General features: G+C 41.0%; 1 protein-coding gene and 2 non-coding genes across 3 annotated transcripts; all 3 read left to right on the forward strand.

Annotated features, from left to right (window-relative positions):
- The first annotated feature begins 5,017 nt into the window (after positions 1 to 5,017).
- On the forward strand, positions 5,018 to 11,239 carry rpl12 (ribosomal protein L12). Its single transcript, XM_041793117.1, has 6 exons — positions 5,018 to 5,176; positions 8,221 to 8,294; positions 8,684 to 8,782; positions 8,870 to 8,951; positions 9,057 to 9,143; positions 11,090 to 11,239. The coding sequence occupies exons 1-6, from the start codon at positions 5,140 to 5,142 to the stop codon at positions 11,206 to 11,208; spliced, it is 498 nt and encodes a 165-aa protein (XP_041649051.1). The 5' UTR covers positions 5,018 to 5,139; the 3' UTR covers positions 11,209 to 11,239.
- On the forward strand, positions 8,327 to 8,453 carry LOC121515012. Its single transcript, XR_005992345.1, has one exon. It is a non-coding gene; the product is annotated as a small nucleolar RNA SNORA65 (small nucleolar RNA).
- LOC121515006 lies at positions 9,706 to 9,832 on the forward strand. Its single transcript, XR_005992344.1, has one exon. It is a non-coding gene; the product is annotated as a small nucleolar RNA SNORA65 (small nucleolar RNA).
- Positions 11,240 to 17,943: the final 6,704 nt, after the last annotated feature.

The raw sequence follows: 17,943 nt of genomic DNA on the forward strand, positions 1-17,943 counted from the left end.
TGCTTTGATAACATGAGCTGTGAATGTGTGACTCTGCTGGCACATTTTCATCATGCATATTAAACAGAGCTGAACTCTGCCGCTCACCCACTTACTCCCTCTTGTGTTCTGTTTCTATTCTTGTCCAGCAGCTCCGAGTCAAAAAGTCCTGCAGGAATCAAACAGGAAATGCTCGATTTTACTCCAAACTCAGACCAACTGGTGATACAACCGACATGCAAACACCTGCAGGAACACGCACTCCATCATCCTGACATAATGCTGTTATATTCAGCAGCCACTCAGCCGGCTTCAGGCCCATTATCCTGCACGGAGGATGTTCATCCACTCAGCACCCACATGCAGCACTCTGAACTCCTCTGAGTTCATGAACCGCTTCAGAAAATAACTTTCCATCATCCACAAAATGTCAGCCTCCAAAAGGCCATCAAACAGAGAGAAACACCTCTGAACATCCTGGTTTACCATAATCTACATGTTTGAAACACCAAATGTGAATCGCTCACAGCTGGAGGACTGAGTCACAGACACAAGGAGGGTTTGTTTGCCATAATCAGATGCAGAAATCTCAAGGTCTGGGTAGCCTCAGGGTTTGGTCTGCAGGAGGACTGGTTCCAGCCTGGAGTCTGGGCCCCCCTATGGGCTGCATCAAGGATTTCAGGGGGAGGTTTGAGGTTTTGACTCCTCTTAGGCTGTCAAAATTAGGTTTGCAAATACACTGCCTGGCCAAAAAAAAAGTTGCCACCAAAAAAAGGTCACACACTAATATTTGGTTGGAATGCCTTTAGCTTTGATTATAGCACACATTCGCTGTGGCGTTGTTTCGATAAGCTTCTGCAATGTCTCAAGATTTATTTCCATCCAGTGTTGCATTAATTTTAATATTGATGATGGGAGAGTCTGACCACTGCGCAAAGCCTTCTCCAGCACATCCCAAAGATTCCCAATGGGGTTAAGGTCTGGACTCTGTGGTGGCCAATCCATGTGTGAAAATGATGTCTCATGCTCCCTGAACCACTCTTTCACAATTTGAGCCCGATGAATCCTGGCATTGTCATCTTGGAATATGCCCATGCCATTAGGGAAGAAAAAATCCACTGATGGAATAACCTGGTCATTCAGTATATTCAGGTAGTCAGCTGACCTCATTCTCTGGGCACATAATGTTGCTGAACCTAGACCTGACCAACTGCAGCAACCCCAGATCATAGCCCCGCCCCCACAGGCTTGTACAGTAGACACTAGGCATGATGGGAGCATCACTTCACCTGCCTCTCTTCTTACCCTGATGCACCCATCACTCTGGAACAGGGTCAATCTGGACTCATCAGACCACATGACCTTCTTCCATTCCTCCAGAGTCCAATCTTTATGCTCCCTGGCAAACTGAAGCCTTTTTTGCATGCCAATGATTTGACCCTTCTTAAACAGACTAACATCTTTTCCACAAACACAGGATGTGTCTTTCGACATGGTTGTTTAAGAAATGAGAAGTTACTCATTGCATCAGCTGGGGTTAAATAACTTGTTGCCAGCTGAAAGATAATCGCCCATGCAGTAATTATCCAATAGGAGGCTCGTACCTATTTGCTTAGTTAAATCCAGGTAGCGACTTTTTTTTTGGCCAGGCAGTGTATTAACTAAAGTTAATGTGACCCCGTTACCAGATGGTTCATAAGAAGTCTTTTGGTAGTGACAAATGTTTGATTGAGGTTTTTATCACTGAAACTATTAAAACCACTGCTATGCATCTTTGTTTTCTGTGGTGGTCCTGGGGCGCTCCCTGTATTCTGTGATGGGGTGTTTCAATAAAAAGGCTGAGAACCACTGCGATAAGATATGTCAGGATACTATACCATGTGGTATGATCAGAGGGGAGGAAGTACCAGACTACTGCACTCAAGCAAAAGTAAAATTACAGGGTGATAAACCCACTCCAGTAAAAGTAAAATGCATTCCATTGTAAGTTTACTTAGAGTACCGAGTACTGGGGGCACAGATGGTCTACCACAGTGGTTCTTTATGTGGGGCCAGGACCCCTTTGGGGGTCAGGACACACTGATGCCCCTTTTCGACTGAGCTGGTACCAGGGCTAGTTCCAGGCTAGTGCCTGGGTTAGCACCGGTTCTTTCCGTTTCCACCAACAAAGCACTGGCACAAGCACTAGCACCGCACCAAACTAAGAATATGGTCTATAAATGAGTAAGAGTGTATAACAAACCCAGAGAATGGGCAGGTGAGAGTTAGTGATGATATCAGGGTTTGTGTGTTAGCATTGGTGTTAGCATCCTGGCTAACAGTTCCCTCATTTTGGAGCTGAAAGTGTGTCAGACTGTTATTGGGTTCAAAACTATTTATTTGTGCCACTTTTTAACCACTTTTCCCATCCAGTTTTGCCACTACTATTTGCCCCTTTTTTAACACATTATTACCCATTTTCATCACTTTTTTTTCCATTGATTTTTATACTTGTAACATATTTTTGCTACTTTCAATCCATTCCCGCCATTTCTTAGTCCCCTTTCACCTCCTTTCCTGCCCACTTCTTCCACCTTTAAGCCAATTTGGTCTCTTTAAGGCCCTTTTGACCACTTTCTCTGCTTGTTTTTGCCACTTCTAAACCAGTTTTCCCTACTGTTGCCTCTGTTGACCCATTTTTGCCACTACTAACTATCCACCACTTGTTATGCACATTTCAGCTGGTTTAAACCAATTTTCACTCTTTTTTAAATCCCATTTCACTACCTTATCCAACCATTTTTGTCACTTTAGGCTCATTTCTGCTACTTTTAAAATCCTGTTTCATCACCTTCTCCTCCATTTTTTCCATTTTGCCAGATTGTTGCTCTGATAGGCGTGGTTATTATTCAGGAAAATTAAATAAAATGTGGTTATCACAGCTCAACTTGACAGCGGGCCATGATTCTGCTGAGTGTAAGTAAAAGTAGTTAGTTACTTTCCACCCTGAGCATGATACAGTACGCTACAGTAGCTACAGTAGCTACAGTATGACACCATCCAAGACAGAATCATTTAGGGTCATAATAAAGTTATGAAATAAAGAAACTCAAAAGTAAAATCCTGTGATTAAAGTCAGTCTTCTGTCTCAGAACTGGGACTTTTTTCCCATAGAATAAGGTAAAGAAAAAAACTGTTTACCTAACCCTCTGTGGTAAAACACACTTGGTTCCATGTTTAAATGTTTTTAATTCCAGGACTATCAGGTTTAACTAACATCAGTTTTCATCATTTATTCTGTCTAATGTTCAACACCGATGTCATGATTCCAACGGTGCTGGATTAACTGGTGACACTCCTGATTCTAAGACTTTTTCAGTGCCTTCAGGGACATCCATGATATTATGCAGGGGCATAGCCAGGGATTTAGGGCCCCTAGACCAGTGGTTCTCAACCTTGGGTCAGGGCCCCATTGGGGTTGCGAGACACTGAGAGGGGGTCGCCAGATTCCCTAAAAAACTAAGAATTTTTTCAAATTACACTGTTGCCATTTTACACCAATTTTAACCCATTTACATCAATTTCTCCATCAATTTTAACAGATTTTTGCCATTTAAAGCCTATTTTTGTCAATTTTAAACTCTTTACAGCACTTTTTCTGTCTGTTTTTGCCACTTTTAAACCAATTATTGCCACTTCAGATTAATGTTGCCTCTGTTGACCCATTATTACCACTATTAACCCCTTTTTTTACACCCAATTTTTCCCATTTTACCCACATTTCACTATATGATATGCCAATTTTTGCTAGTTTAACCAATTTTTGCTAACATCTGTCTATTTTCTCTTTCTAAGTTATCACTTTTTTGCCAGATTATATCATTTTTCAATAAAATTTAATTTTTTCACCAAATTTCCACACATTTTTGCCAATTTAAAGCCATTTAAGCCTCTTTTGAACTCCCTTTTACCACTATTTATGTCAGTTTTTTCCACTTTAACCTATTTTTGCAATTGTTTTTTTTTCCATTTTTATGTTATTGTTGCTACTTCTACTACTTCTTCTTTTAAAATCCAATTTCACCATTTTTCCACTTTTTTTTCCTTTTTTGCCATTTTTAACCCATTTTGATACTTTGCATTTAACTTTAAAACATCTCTGTCTCATAATGTTCCGTGATTATTTCATAGTGTGGTGAATGTGCAGGTCACAACTTGTCCACGAGAGCGTTTTGGAGTTGTTGGATTGTGTATTTGATGAGTTTGATGAGGGAAAACCGGAAAACCGTCTGCTTACATTGAGTTGGCACAGCAGGTCTGAACTGGGCAGCGCCGATCTAAAAACAGCTTGCAACTGAAGGTAACGAACCTATTACTGAGACTATAGGGATTATGGCAATGGACGAATTTGCCAAAATGTTTAAGTATCCCTTTAAGCTGCCTTTTGCAATTAAATCCCTTTTTTCCTATTTTCCCAACTTTTTTCAGATTTTTGCCACTTTTCGACAATTTTCTGCCACCTTTGACTGATTTTTTTGGTCACTTTCCATCCATTTTTGCCATATTCTGCCCTTTTTCGCCGCTTTTCTCTCAGTGTTTGCAGCTTTCTGACCACTTAGCCACCTTTGACTTACTTTAATTGACAGTTTTCACTGCTTAGATTGTGGCTCTTGCAAATGTATTTTTCAACAGTAACGCGTGTATAAATGCTAAGAAAATAAAATCACACTTTTCATTGTGGGCTTCTCAAGGGCCCCCTGTGGGCCTGGGTAATCAGGCCGAAGGTGGCTGGTTAACTGTACTCTGACAGGAAACGTGAAATAAACACATGGAGGTAGATACTTTGTGGTTTTAGGATGATTCTAGTGGACCTGGAAAGATTCTAGGTCTCAAACTGGTCCGAAAGGTACTTTAGTTTAGGAAAGGCTGTTCCTTCAGGATTAAGGTCTGACTGAATGAAGCTTCTCAGTAAATTTGAGGAAGAATGCCCCGTCAACGTTATAACTGTCTCCCAGCCTCTCGCGATATTTCCGGGGCTATAAATCCCTGCGCAGCCGCCGCTCGGCCTTTCTTTCTCCCCTTAGCGGTGAAGGTGCAACAGTAATCGGTCGTCCCGACTTCGGGTTCATCCGACACCCTCACCACCCCAGCTGAACTGAGCTCAACCTCCACAGCAGCGCCATGCCTCCTAAATTCGACCCCAACGAGATTAAAGTTGGTACGTTTTCTCTGAAAGGGGTTAAAAGAAATAAACAGTGACGTTTGTTAGCAGCCAACATGGCGGAGGGCTGCCGGCCTGTGAGCGCTGAACGGTAAAGACGGGAAACATCGAGAAAAATGTTAAATCTGTTTTTAATTTTGATCTGCATGTTTAAGTCTTCTAATCAGGCTGAATTCTATTGATCTGTTCAGTGTTTGTACGGAGTTAATGAGGTCAAAGTGCAGACTGTAGGTTTATCCACGTGGGTGACATGTGCTAGCTGCTAATGCTAACGTTAGCAGATGTATCCTCATTACGGTAGAATGGATCGGAGTTAGCACAGGCTAATGTGAGCTAAGAGTTAGCTCAGGCTAACTTAGTTTGTTATGTTTGAATGAATCAAAGCTATTAGTTCAACTTGCTTTCATGTAACGTACTGTTACTTATAAATTTAAGGAAAGGTTCGTTAATTATCTACCTGTTATGTAGAGGTATCTGCTGCTGAGTTATCCTAATTATAACCTTATATTAACGCTTTAATGCTGTCAGTGTTTGCTCAGATGTGTTTACCTCTAAGGTTTATAATCTAATGGTTTCAACTAATGTGTAGGGTTACACCTAAATCTTCCATGGAAGAATGTATTCAGATGTGTCTGATAAAGGTCGGTATCATGTAGTAAAGGACAGGGGACAGTTCTTAAATATGACTGTAATGGGTTAAATTATAATTCAGCTGTTCCTTATGCAGATATTTAATGTCTTCAAATAGTTGCACTGTGAATTTTCTGCATTCTGCAGTGGACTTTTTTAAAAGCAGGGACAGTTTAAGTCTTTATATTGATATGAAGTGATTTAATCAAACATAACTGTAGAGCCATTGTTCTAGTTCAGTCCTCAGGTGTAGCAGGTGTGGTCTGAGCCTTTAAAGACTTCTCTGCATCCTGTAACCTGATTTATCAGGCTGGTGAATTACACTACATTATAAATTTACATTATGAGCTTTAGAAATGAATGCATGCAAAGGTCTGAATATAACACATAACGTCATGCAGTTTCTGCTTTTAAGGTACGATTATCTAAATTTAACATACTTTCAGGGATGTATATTAGGTTTTTCTGATATGCTGAGTTTAAAATGTTTTAGCCTTTATTAATATTAATACTAATTTAAATGTTGGAAAATGACATTTAAAGTGTAAGGAGTGCTGATGAATAGAATTACCTTAGCTGTCATAGCTCTTTGACTAACTTACTATTTCGCAAATTTAACAGCGGATTTAGATTTCCTTAATATCAAATGTTCATATCTGCTAATGCCGGTATCTCCGCAATAGTTTCATGCATCCCTGCTAATATGGCAAACATCACAATAATTTTATATCCGCAATTCTTAAACGCTCTGACCTTTATACCACATGGTCATCAAATCTGAGCTCTTATTTTGAAAAGAGAAATGAAAATGAGAAAATGTATTTAAAAATGAAATATAAAGAGAATTGCTGAAAAATATACTTATGCAACAAAATATCAACCAGAACTCTAAAACATTTACAGATGATAAAGCCTGCTGTAGCACACTGATGGTTTAATCATGCTGATCTCTTCTGACTGGGGAAGTAAAATTAGTGACTGGGATTAGAACCTGATTAATGGTCAACCTCGACACGTTTGGTTTTCATGCAGCCGGAGGAAATGATCCACGTTAATGTGATTTATTTTATTTCAAAATTTTGAAAGGCTAAAGGTGATATTTCAGTGTTTATCACACTGCATGTCATCACAAAAATCAGAACTGGTATGTTGTCATTTTTATCATGTCAGCAAGAAATGTACAGAAAATCTGAAGTTGAATTACGATCACATTCAAACGTTCCATATCTAAACTCACATTTATCAGAATAACCCTGCAAGTTTTGACATTGTGGAGACTTCAGAAGTAAGAGAGCAGTGGTATTTTTTTCTGAATGACAGAAACCCTGCCGCTTTAATTCAGAGAGGACATTTAGCCATAAAGATTCCATTTAAATCGACAGTAATTTAAACCTGCATCCCCAGATATACTTGGAATTTATTCTACTTGGATATTTCTTTTTAGTAGACAAAGTTTCTGAACATATAGAAATGTTTTTTTAACAGCTATAGTTCAGATATTTGTCCCAAACTGTAGAGAAACTGCCTCATCAGCAGCTCTGTCTTGAAGAGTCATTCTTCAGATAGATGTTTAGGAGTCTGTCTGCAAAGCTTTAGAGTAAATGATTCTGTTTAAGGCAAACTCTTTTCAGTTTTTAACTGATTGGTTTAAGGGCTTGTCTGAGCGTTGACCGTGTCTGGGGTTGACCTAGTGACTGGTGAAGTGGCGTTAAAGCTGCTAAATGGTCTAAAACTGCAGGTTCTCTGCTCATGGCAAGCAGGTCAAAGTTCAAAGATGGCTGATGATAGTGTAAGGCTGTTTTTCAGTGGGGATTTGAAGCTGCCCACTATCATGAAAACATACCAGGCATGTAGAGCTCAATAATTCTGGCCACATCACACTTCCTCTGAAGTTCAATAGTTTGTTCATAGTTTCCTCAAATCCATCTTCCAGTGTTCAGGCCAGGTTAGTGGGATAAATGTGAGACTGTACAATCATGTCTACTAATCCTGGTCTCTCTCAGTGAAGATTATTGTGATGATTGTACCATAACTGAGCAGCGGTATCTCACACCTCGTAACACCTTGCTCTCACAAATGTGTACTCTAACTTATTGTGTATTGCCACCATTCAGTATGTTTTTCATGATGTGTGCTGCTGACCTTTTGGCCAGGTCACCATTGTGAAAGAGATCTTGATCTCAATGGGTTTTTAATCTGGTTAAATAAAGGTTAAATAAACGCCTCATTAGAAATGTTTAGATATGAGTAGAGCTGTGTGCCTGGGGTGAACCGCTCCTGCTGAAGGTGTTGATGTGTGGAGGATGGCTGTCCTCCATAGATCACGTTCATGATCAGCTGTCGGTGGGCGGTATAGCGGCGTCCCGTCGGTCTGTCTCTAATCCCTGGCTCTGTCTCCGTTTGTCTTTCAGTGTACATGAGGTGCACAGGAGGAGAAGTCGGAGCCACCTCCGCCCTGGCCCCCAAAATCGGCCCTCTGGGTCTGGTGAGTGTTTGTCATGAAACCAACATCAGCCTCCCGCCACTATGCCGGTCTGTCCCCGTGACCAGGTATAATCCAGTGGAGGCTCAGAGAGACCCGGCTTTAGGAAACAGGGCTGTCCACGCCAATGGGCCACTCTGTGCCGAAAAGTCTGGTACAAAAGGACCCTGACATTTGATTCTAGTACAAATCAGTCAGTATGGATGCCTGTATGGTGCCACAGTAGCAAAGAAGGAAGTTTAATGATTTAAAAACTGCTGACAAATTTTGGTGCGGTTCTCTCTACACTGTTGGAGCTGTTGACTGAATAAATGATCTGATCTATTTCTGACTTAGTATTTTAAATTCTCTTAAAGCCCATATTTCTGACCACGGCCTGTTTTCCTCTACAGTCTCCTAAAAAGGTCGGTGATGACATCGCCAAGGCCACAGGGGACTGGAAGGGTCTTAGGATCACGGTGAAGCTGACCATCCAGAACAGGCAGGCAGCGGTGAGTACAGTGGCGTCGCCGTTTAAACGCCGCGGCCCCATCTCTGCAGCAGCGTGGAGCTGATCTGGCGTCTGTCTGTGCTTTCAGATCGAGGTCGTTCCTTCTGCATCTGCGCTGATCATCAAAGCTCTGAAGGAGCCTCCTCGCGACCGCAAGAAGGTCAAGAACAGTGAGTGACCGCTAACCGCCGTAACACGGCTGACATTGAAAACACCCTGGCTGCTTAAATAAACTGGAGTCACTGCATCTCCCCTTTTATCTGATTGGTTTCCAGTTAAGCACAGCGGCAGTGTGTCCTTTGACGAGATTGTGAACATTGCTCGCGTCATGAGGCCTCGCTCCATCGCCAGGGAACTCTCCGGTAAGATCATCGACAGATTAACGGCTGTAAAAAGAATCTGATCCAGAAAGATGAGAAGCTAGATGGTATCATGGGTGTGAAGGAGAGGACAGAAATGTGAGAACGGCTCTGATGCACTTCCACAAACATCAACCTTTGGCACTGAAATGTCGCTGATGTTTTTGAGCCGTTTTTCTGCATTTACAGGACGATTTAAGCCAGAAATGATAACTCTGCACATTTTGTCTGGTTGTGGTTTCAGGACGGGTCTCTGTAGGAACAGGTGACATGTAGCTTACCTGAAACTATGCACATGCTCAGTATGGTTCCAGTGTGTATGAGTTGGTACTCTACAACCATGGAGGCCTACTCAGTTGTCCTCACTTTATGTAGAAATGTCACTGTAGCATGGCTCTAGCCTGGCCTGCATGTTGGCTAACAGAAGGCTAACATGCTGTGAAGTAAATTTTTGGTAATATTCCGTTTTTCTGATATACTCAACAGCAGGTTCAGTTTTTGATTCTTCAGCTCTGATGATGATTAAACGCCTTCTGTAGATGTCAGTCAGTAGTTTCCTCAGCCTCCCGCCACTATGCCGGTCTGTCCCCGTGACCAGGTATGATCCAGTGGAGGCTCAGAGAGACCCGGCTTTAGGAAACAGGGCTGTCCACGTCAATGGGCCACTCTGTGCCGAAAAGTCTGGAACAAACCAGAAGGCAGAGTTAACTTTGAGACTTTAAACAGCTTTTAACTCGCTGTCTGGAAGTTTGCTCTCATGTCATCCTAACAGCGTTTAAATCCAGGTTCAGGCCTGTTCCATGTAGACGTTTCTTTAAACTGATTTCTTCAAACTTGCCTTAAATAGATCCCATTTTTAGAAAATTTGCTAAACCAGCCCTCACTACTCATTCCCTCACTTTTCCAAATGTTGCCAGCACATCTCTGTAATTTAGCCTTTTCTGTTCTAGCTTCAAAATGGGATTAAATATCAACCTTTCTGTCGTTTTCTGTCTTTAAAACATAGAATTGATCAAGTGTTACAGCCATGATACTCAACGCCTGGCTCCTGAGCCTTGTGTGGCTCTTTTGTTTTCATTTGAAATATTTTTCGCCCAGAAAACCTTAAAAAAGTTCAACTTTGACCTCAGAAATTAGCCATTGAAAGCTTCTTTAATCAGTTTGTTTCCCACTTGTGTGCTGCTGGCTCTGTCAACCTTTATTTTTTGTCTGTGTATTTCCATTGCCCTTATTTGCATTTTTGTTCCCCTTTTTCCTTTTTTTTGCCACTTTGAACCCTTTTTTTGCCTTTTATCCTGCTTTTTGCTATTTGCAGTTTGTTCCCTTTTTTGGAGTTCTTTGCCTTTTCTCACCCATTTAAGCTGCCTTTTGACATTTAATGCCACTTTTTTCTAATTTTTGTCACTTTTGCTGCACTCTGCCCATTTTAGTCACTTTTCACTAATTTTCTGCTGTTTTTACCACTTTTTGACCATTTTTGCCTCCTGTAACTCATTTTTCCATCCATTTTTGCCAGTTTTTCTCCCTTTTTTTGCCACTTTCTGACCATTTTTGCCACTTTAACTTACCTTAATGCCACTTTAACCCATTTTCACCTCTTGAATTGTGGCTCTTGAAAAATATTTTTCCACAATTTGGCTCTTTGGTTGAGTACCGCTGTGTTAGAGGATGGAACGTTTTGACAACTTGTTCACACAAATGTTGGAAATGTTTTTGGACAGTTTAGAAAGTGAAGAAGTCAGTCTTCAGTGAGCTGTTTAAGATTTTTGGTGGGGGTTCAAACATATTTCCGTGTGGTTTAATTTTTACTGCAGTCATATCAGACGACTGTTTTGTTTCTACAGATTTAAATCTGGAATGACTGAGCAAACACAAATCTGTCTGATGCAGATCACTCAGCCTTCCTTTAAAGGTTTTCTGATGTTCTCTGTTCCTCTTATTTCATTCAGGAACCATCAAAGAGATCCTGGGAACCGCTCAGTCTGTCGGCTGCACCGTCGACGGTCGTCCTCCTCATGACGTCATTGACGATATCAACAGTGGCAAAGTGGAGTGTCCGTCTGAGTAACGGAGCCGACAATAAAACAGGACAAAACTGAGCCTCCTGTCTCGGTCTGTTTTTAATCTCCATGTAAAAACGTTGAGTAGGAAGGAGAGTATTCACTGGTGTGATGTTTGATTGAAGGCTGAGCTGCGTTCAGGCGTCACTGACTCATTAGAGCTGCAGCGGAGTAAAGGTGTGAAGTGACCTGATGAAGGAAGAGGCTGCAGAAATAAAATTCTCCTCTTGGTGAGAAATCAAACGTTTAAAGTCAGAACCAAGTATCTGGGCTAATTGGCTCAAACATCACTTCATAGTTGGAATAAATGCTTCGCATTTTAGCTTTCAACGCTGCTGTGAAATGTGGCGGTTTCAACACTCGGGGTGTCTGCAGAGTCCAAGTATTTAAATAAATTATTCCAGCATTTAAAAATGCTTATATTTAAGATCAGGGTGAAGATTTTGTAGCCATTTTCATATTTTTGACAAGGTTGTAAGCCTGTTTTATGACATTTTCTGTGATTTAGGTGTGCAGCTGAGCGTCAAGGAGAAAATCAGAGTTGATTTATTTCAGCAATTCAATTTAAAAAGGTTTAACGGATTCATTGCTCACAGACTGATAAATTTCAAGTGTTTAACTTTGATCATTGCTACAGCTCATGAAAACCCAAAGGTCAGTATCAGAAAATCAGATTAATGCCAAAATAAGTATTTTGGTAACGCTTGAATTTTTTTGTTCATAAGACTGACATTATGCTGTCATGACGCCTGTCATTAACATGACTAGGGCTTCATTGATGTTGCCATTAAGTGTCATTAGCTAAATTATGACTCCTTTACCGCAAAGCGGTCATTTTTTCAGAAGGCGTCATCATAACATTTGCTCTCTTAAAAATGTCCAAATGGTATTGCTCATAAATTGGGAAATTATCCTAAAAAACTACATTAAAATGTAAAGATATTTGTGAAAATGACATGTTTGTTGCTTGGCTAGCTGGTTAAGGTGGGCCCAGTGTAATATGCTACCCAGGGCCCCTAAACCCCTAGCTGCTACCCCCCCCCCATGGAAGGTTCTCATTTTCCTCAAAAAGAACAATCTTTGTTCGGAGGAAACATCAACATGGGGGTCAAAATAGTTTATCAAGAACCACACCCAGATATTTGTAGCTCTCCACCTTTGACTACAGCTGGTGGAGAAAACACTCCCTGAAATCACTAATTAAGTCTTTAGTTGTCAACTCAAGAAAAGACTCATCACACAAAGTCATCTACAGCAGGCCCGTGGTCCTGCTCACCCCCCTGGAGAACACTCACAATAACCAGGGGCCTCATTTAGAAACGCTGCGTACGCACAAAAGAAAGCGTACGTCACTTGTAAGCAACATTTGGGATTTAGAAAAAACAAACTTGACGGGAAAATGTGGCACCTCCACGGCAGCTCTGACCCTGCTGTACGCACAAAACCTGGATAAACGGGAAACTGACCTCAACAGTAGAAGGATGGAATTAAAGACTGATGTGAAATTGATACATTTTTGTGAAATAATGGAATATTACACATTTCACAACACATAACATATATGAAGGATATATTTGAAAAAAGGAAGAAAATTTTACATTGATGTCCGAGGGAGTGCGCGAACTCACGCACGCGCGCCCACACACAGCTTTTATTGAATCGATCATGTTCTGTCATTGTGAAACAAACCCTACATGTTATTATGACATCCATTCACATAAACAGTAAGGCGGACAGTAACCGTGCTCCCAAAATGTGCCACACAAGTAAAGTTTTACATTTATGATAATCGTAATTAAAATGACGTGATCGCTTCTGGCGCATTTGGTGCATCCGTGTCCCCCTCCACCTCCGTCACCACTCCGCTCAGGAGGGATTCCCCAGTGATCCCCACCAGCTTGTCGTCTGTGGGGGTGAGCTCCGGTGTGCCCTTTCCCCCTCCTGTCACACAGACACTCTTTCTATGAGAGCGATGCGCCTTTTCGCCTCCACTTTTATGTCGGACCATTTCTTTTTTACTTCAGCCACAGTCTGACCCTCTGAGGAACTTTATTTACAACATCAGCCACATGCTTCCACTCTGTTGCCTTTCTTGCATTAGTGATGCCCAAACTGTGGCCACCAAATAAGACTGCGTGTGTCCACCTCTCCTATTAATATCGCGACCTCACATTGAGTTGAATTTCTTTTTTTCGCTCGTTTTCCATCTTGGTTCATCGTGAAACTGATATCATTGAATATTCATCAAGGGCGTTCACCTGACCTTTTATAGGCACCATATGGGCGGGGCAAAGCGTTCCCTCACGTGCGACAACTTTAGAGTTGATTGTGATTTATAAATGGAAACAGGCGTAGGACGTGCGTGCGCACTCTGTTATAAATCTGAAAGTTTTTGTGTGCACGTATTTCCTGTGTTTCCGGCGTACGCCACCTGTAGTGATCTTTCCTACGCACAGTTTTATAAATGAGGCCCCTGATCATCAGCAAACTTGAGGATGTGTCCGTTACTGAAGCTGCTACAGCAATCATTAGTGTCCAAAATAAAGAGGAGGTGCGACCGGAAAAAAAACCCTAACCCTCACACTGTGACCTGTTCGATCCAGCCAATCAGGTAGTTTAAGGAGGAGCCTATCAGCCAGCAGAAAGGGTTGGATGGTGTTGGATGCTGAGGAAAAGTCTATTAACCCCTCAACGCCTGTATCATATTTGATACATACTTTTATGATACCTCTATCTCATCAATATGCTCAATAAATTACTCAGAAAAACTCCTGAATACAATTTGATAAATGATAAAAATGCCCTCAAGTGTATTATCAGTTACCAAAAACACCTAATGAATGAAATGAGACACTAAAAATATATTTATGTTAAATTTTATGTAAATTTGGATTTTAAAAAATCTCAGTAGAAAGTTAAATGAATATTTCAGTTCCAAAAAAATTAGATTTTTCTGGCTGTTGTTTGGGTTTTAGACTTTAAGGGGTTAATAAGAGTCCGACATGTCGTCTGCCCTTCAAGATGCCTGAACGAACTGTGCAATAATGTGACCCCGCATCCTCTACACCTCTACAGCTCTGTGTGCAAACAGCCAAGGACCGAAGTGGTGTTCAACAAGCAGTCAGATTTCAGTTGAACACTTCGATCCTTTGCAGTTCGACACAGAGCTGTAGAGGTGTGGAGGACGCGGTCTGGTGTCTCATCTTCGTCTTCAGTGACCCAGAGATCCTCTATGGCAGTGGTGTCAAACTCAAGGCCCGGGGGCCAGATCTGGCCGTGGTACAGTTGTGTCCACCTACAAGGTCATAAGATATTTCTATTATAAGTGGCCCATCACTCTGAGGCCTGCAGATTTCCTCCAGTATAAACCTGCAAACTTTATCTTGACGATTAAAATATCCTTGTTATTATAAAATCTGAAAATTTAAGAGTCAAAATAATCAGATAAAAAGTCAGGAAGGTGGGAAAAGAAAAATTAATGTCATTTCATATTTTCAATTTTGCATCTCACAATTCTGACTGAATTATGGTTTTGACTTTTTTCATGTTTTGACTTTTTCATATTATATTTTAACTCAGGATTCACAATTTAAAATTCTAGGTCATATTTTTACATTTTAAACTTGTAATTTTGACTTTTTTTCTCAAATATTTGCCTGTTAAAAACATTATTTCATGTTTTGAACTAATAGGTTTGACTTTTTCTCCTCAGAATGATTTATTATCAGTTTACTTTATACAGATTTTTCATATTTAACTAATGGTGAAAATGAGGTTGACAGTTTTTGGTTAAATGTTGACCTTGTTAGGCCTAAATTCAGAATCTATGATTGACTTGGACACTCCTGGCCTAAATCGTCCGGTCCTCTGGACGTCTCACTGGAGCAGTATGTTTGACACCCCTGCTCTATGTGGTTCAGGTCAGGCCAGTTTACAGGAGTACCAGGGTCCTTAGACCAGCTTTTGGTACCTTTGGCAGTGTGGGCAGGTGCCAAGTCCTGCTGGAAAATGAAATCAGCATCTCCATAAAGCTTGTCAGCAGAAGGAAGCATGAAGGTCTCTAAAACATCCTGGTAGATGGCTGCGTTGACCTTTGACCTGATAAAACACAGTGGACCAACATCAGCAGATGCCATGGCAGCCCAAATCTTCACTGACTGTGGAAACTTCACTCCTGGATTCTGGCCCTCTCCTATATTCCTCCAGACTCTGGGACCTTGATCTCTTTTCATTTGAGAAGAGGACTTTGAACCACTGAGACCACAACAGTCCAGTTCTTTTTCTCCACAGCCCAGGTAAGACTCTTCTGGCATTGCCTCTAGTTCAGGAGTGGCTTGACACGAGGAATGTGACATTTGTAGTCCATGTCTAGGACTGGTCTGTGTGTAGTGGCTCTTGATGTGCTGACTCCAGCCTCAGTCCACTCCTTGTGAAGCTCCCCCAAATTCTTGAATGGATTTTGCTTGACAATCCTCTCAAGGCTGCAGTTCTCCCTGATGCTGGTCCACCTTTTCCTACCACACTTTTCCTTCCACTCAACTTTCTCTGAATATGCTTAGATACAGCACTCTGTGAACAAGCAGCTTTTTCAGCATTGACCTTTGACCTTACCCTCCTTGTGGAGGGCATCAGTGACTGTCTTCTGGACATCTGTCAAGTCTGCAGTCTTCCCCATGATTGTGTAGCTACTGACCCAGACTGAGAGACCATTTAAAGGCTCAGGAAACCTTTGCAGCTCTTTGGAGTTCATTAGCTGATTAGGGTGTGACACCATGAGTCTCCATTATTGAACTGTTTCACAATATTCTCATTTTCTGAGACACTGAATTTTGGTTTTCATTATCTGTAAGCCATAATCATCAGAATTAAGACAAAGACTTGGAATATCAGTCTGTTTGTTATGTCTCTAAATAATGAGTTTTAACTTGTTGAATGGAATAACCGATGATATTCTGATTCAGCTGCACCTGTAAATGAGATTTTCTTGAACCCACCAGCTCTGGTGTCAGTCTGCAGCTATCGATGCTTCCTTAAAGCTCTGCTGTGTCTGCCAGGAGAACTATCAGGACTGTGTGCATGTAAATTCTGGCTGAATGACATCAAGGTCAGAAAACCTGGGACACCTGAGCTGACTTGTGAAAGCTCCTGCCACCATGACTCAGCCCTGGATATGCTGAAGACCCATGGGTACAGGTTCTACCTCTATAGAGGATTCAGCAAACCTTCTAGGTCAGTGTTACTCAACCCTGATCAACCAAAAAGCCAAACTGTTGAGAAACACCTCTGAGAGAGCCACAATCTAAGTGGTGAGAGGTGCAAATAAGTTAAAGGTGGCAAAAATGGGTGAGAAGTGACAAAAAATAAGTTACAGGTGGCAAAAAATGATCAAAGTTGCAAAAACGTGGAGGTCACAACTTGTTTAGAGAGCGTTTTGGAGTTGTTGGCTTGTGTATTTGACGAGTTTGATGAAGGACAGCCAGAATACCGTCTGCTTACATTGAGTTGGCACAGCAGGTCCGAACTCGGCAGCGCCGATCTAAAAGTAGCTTGCACCGACAACTGAAGGTAACAAACCTATTACTAAGACTATTGGGATTATGGCAATGGACGAATTTGCCAAAATGTTGAAGTATCCCTTTAAAGGCTTTCCTCAAGATTCAGTCTCTGGACCTACTTTATTCTGGTATGTTACATATCAGCCTTTTGTTGTTTGCACTCGTACCAAAAATGTTTGTAAGCTGCCTGTTCTTAGGAGAATATGGATTATGATTTTTAAAATAAATAAATTGTTGGTTATTTTAAACTATACCCTTCTCCAAGAATAACTGATAATTTCATCAATGACTAGTCAAAGTCGAGTCAACTTTTATCACATGAAAGTTGACTTTAAACATTCTCAAGTCATGCAACCCCTAGTCACAACCCTTTTTGTCTCCACTTCCCTTTTTGACCTGCCATTGTATCATAAAGACAGACAGCATATTAATAAGTTAATAATTGATGTAAAGGCATCACACTGCATTCTTTTATTCAATCCAAAGCCCTGGTGCTGTTATAATCACTCTGCCTGTTATACAATTATTGTCCACTAGATGGTGTAGTAGAGCAAATGAAGCTTCGTCCTAATGAACCAATTCAATTGAAAACTTCAATGCTTCCAGAAAGCCTCAGCTGGCCGTCACTAGTCCTGAGGCTGCAAAAATTAGAACGCAAACATTGATTAAAGCCATAATAAAGATTTTATCACGTTGTTTCTACAAAGGTCTTTTGGTAAGAAGAGCATGCATGGGCCTTTTTTAGAGTTTTATCAGTGAAACTATTCAAATCTGTGCTGATTTTTGATGGCAGTCTCACTTTTTCTTCTCTCTTGGGTGCTGGGGGGGCTCCACTTTTCTTAAGAATATGTGTGTGGGGGGGCAAATGGCTGGGAAACACTGATTTAAATGCAGAAATGTAAGGGCATTATTAAAGCCCACTCATGCCACTGAAAAGAAAAAGTATGAAAGCCATTGTAAAGAAGTCAGAATTATGTCAGTAATGGTTCACTGTTATTACCCTAAACAAATAAAATCATTTAAAAACAGACTTCAGTTTTTACTCAGACATCTTTGTCTATTAACATTAGTTTGATGGTCTGAAATATTTAAGTTTGACAAATATAATAAAAAGAAACCAGGAAAGGGGACAATACTATTTCTCATGCATGTGAACAAAAATAAAATACGGAGTCATACGTGTGAAAT

The sequence above is a fragment of the Cheilinus undulatus genome, linkage group 1 (assembly GCF_018320785.1).
Source record: "Cheilinus undulatus linkage group 1, ASM1832078v1, whole genome shotgun sequence".
NCBI classification, from domain to species: domain Eukaryota; kingdom Metazoa; phylum Chordata; class Actinopteri; order Labriformes; family Labridae; genus Cheilinus; species Cheilinus undulatus.

Bases quoted from the DNA above. Each gene is read 5' to 3' on its own strand.
- rpl12 (XM_041793117.1), top strand. From the start codon at position 5,140: ATGCCTCCTAAATTCGACCCCAACGAGATTAAAGTTG. The intron at 5,177-8,220 runs GTACGTTTTCTC...TTTGTCTTTCAG, and splicing joins CCCCAACGAGATTAAAGTTG to TGTACATGAGGTGCACAGGA. The intron at 9,144-11,089 runs GTAAGATCATCG...TATTTCATTCAG, and splicing joins CATCGCCAGGGAACTCTCCG to GAACCATCAAAGAGATCCTG.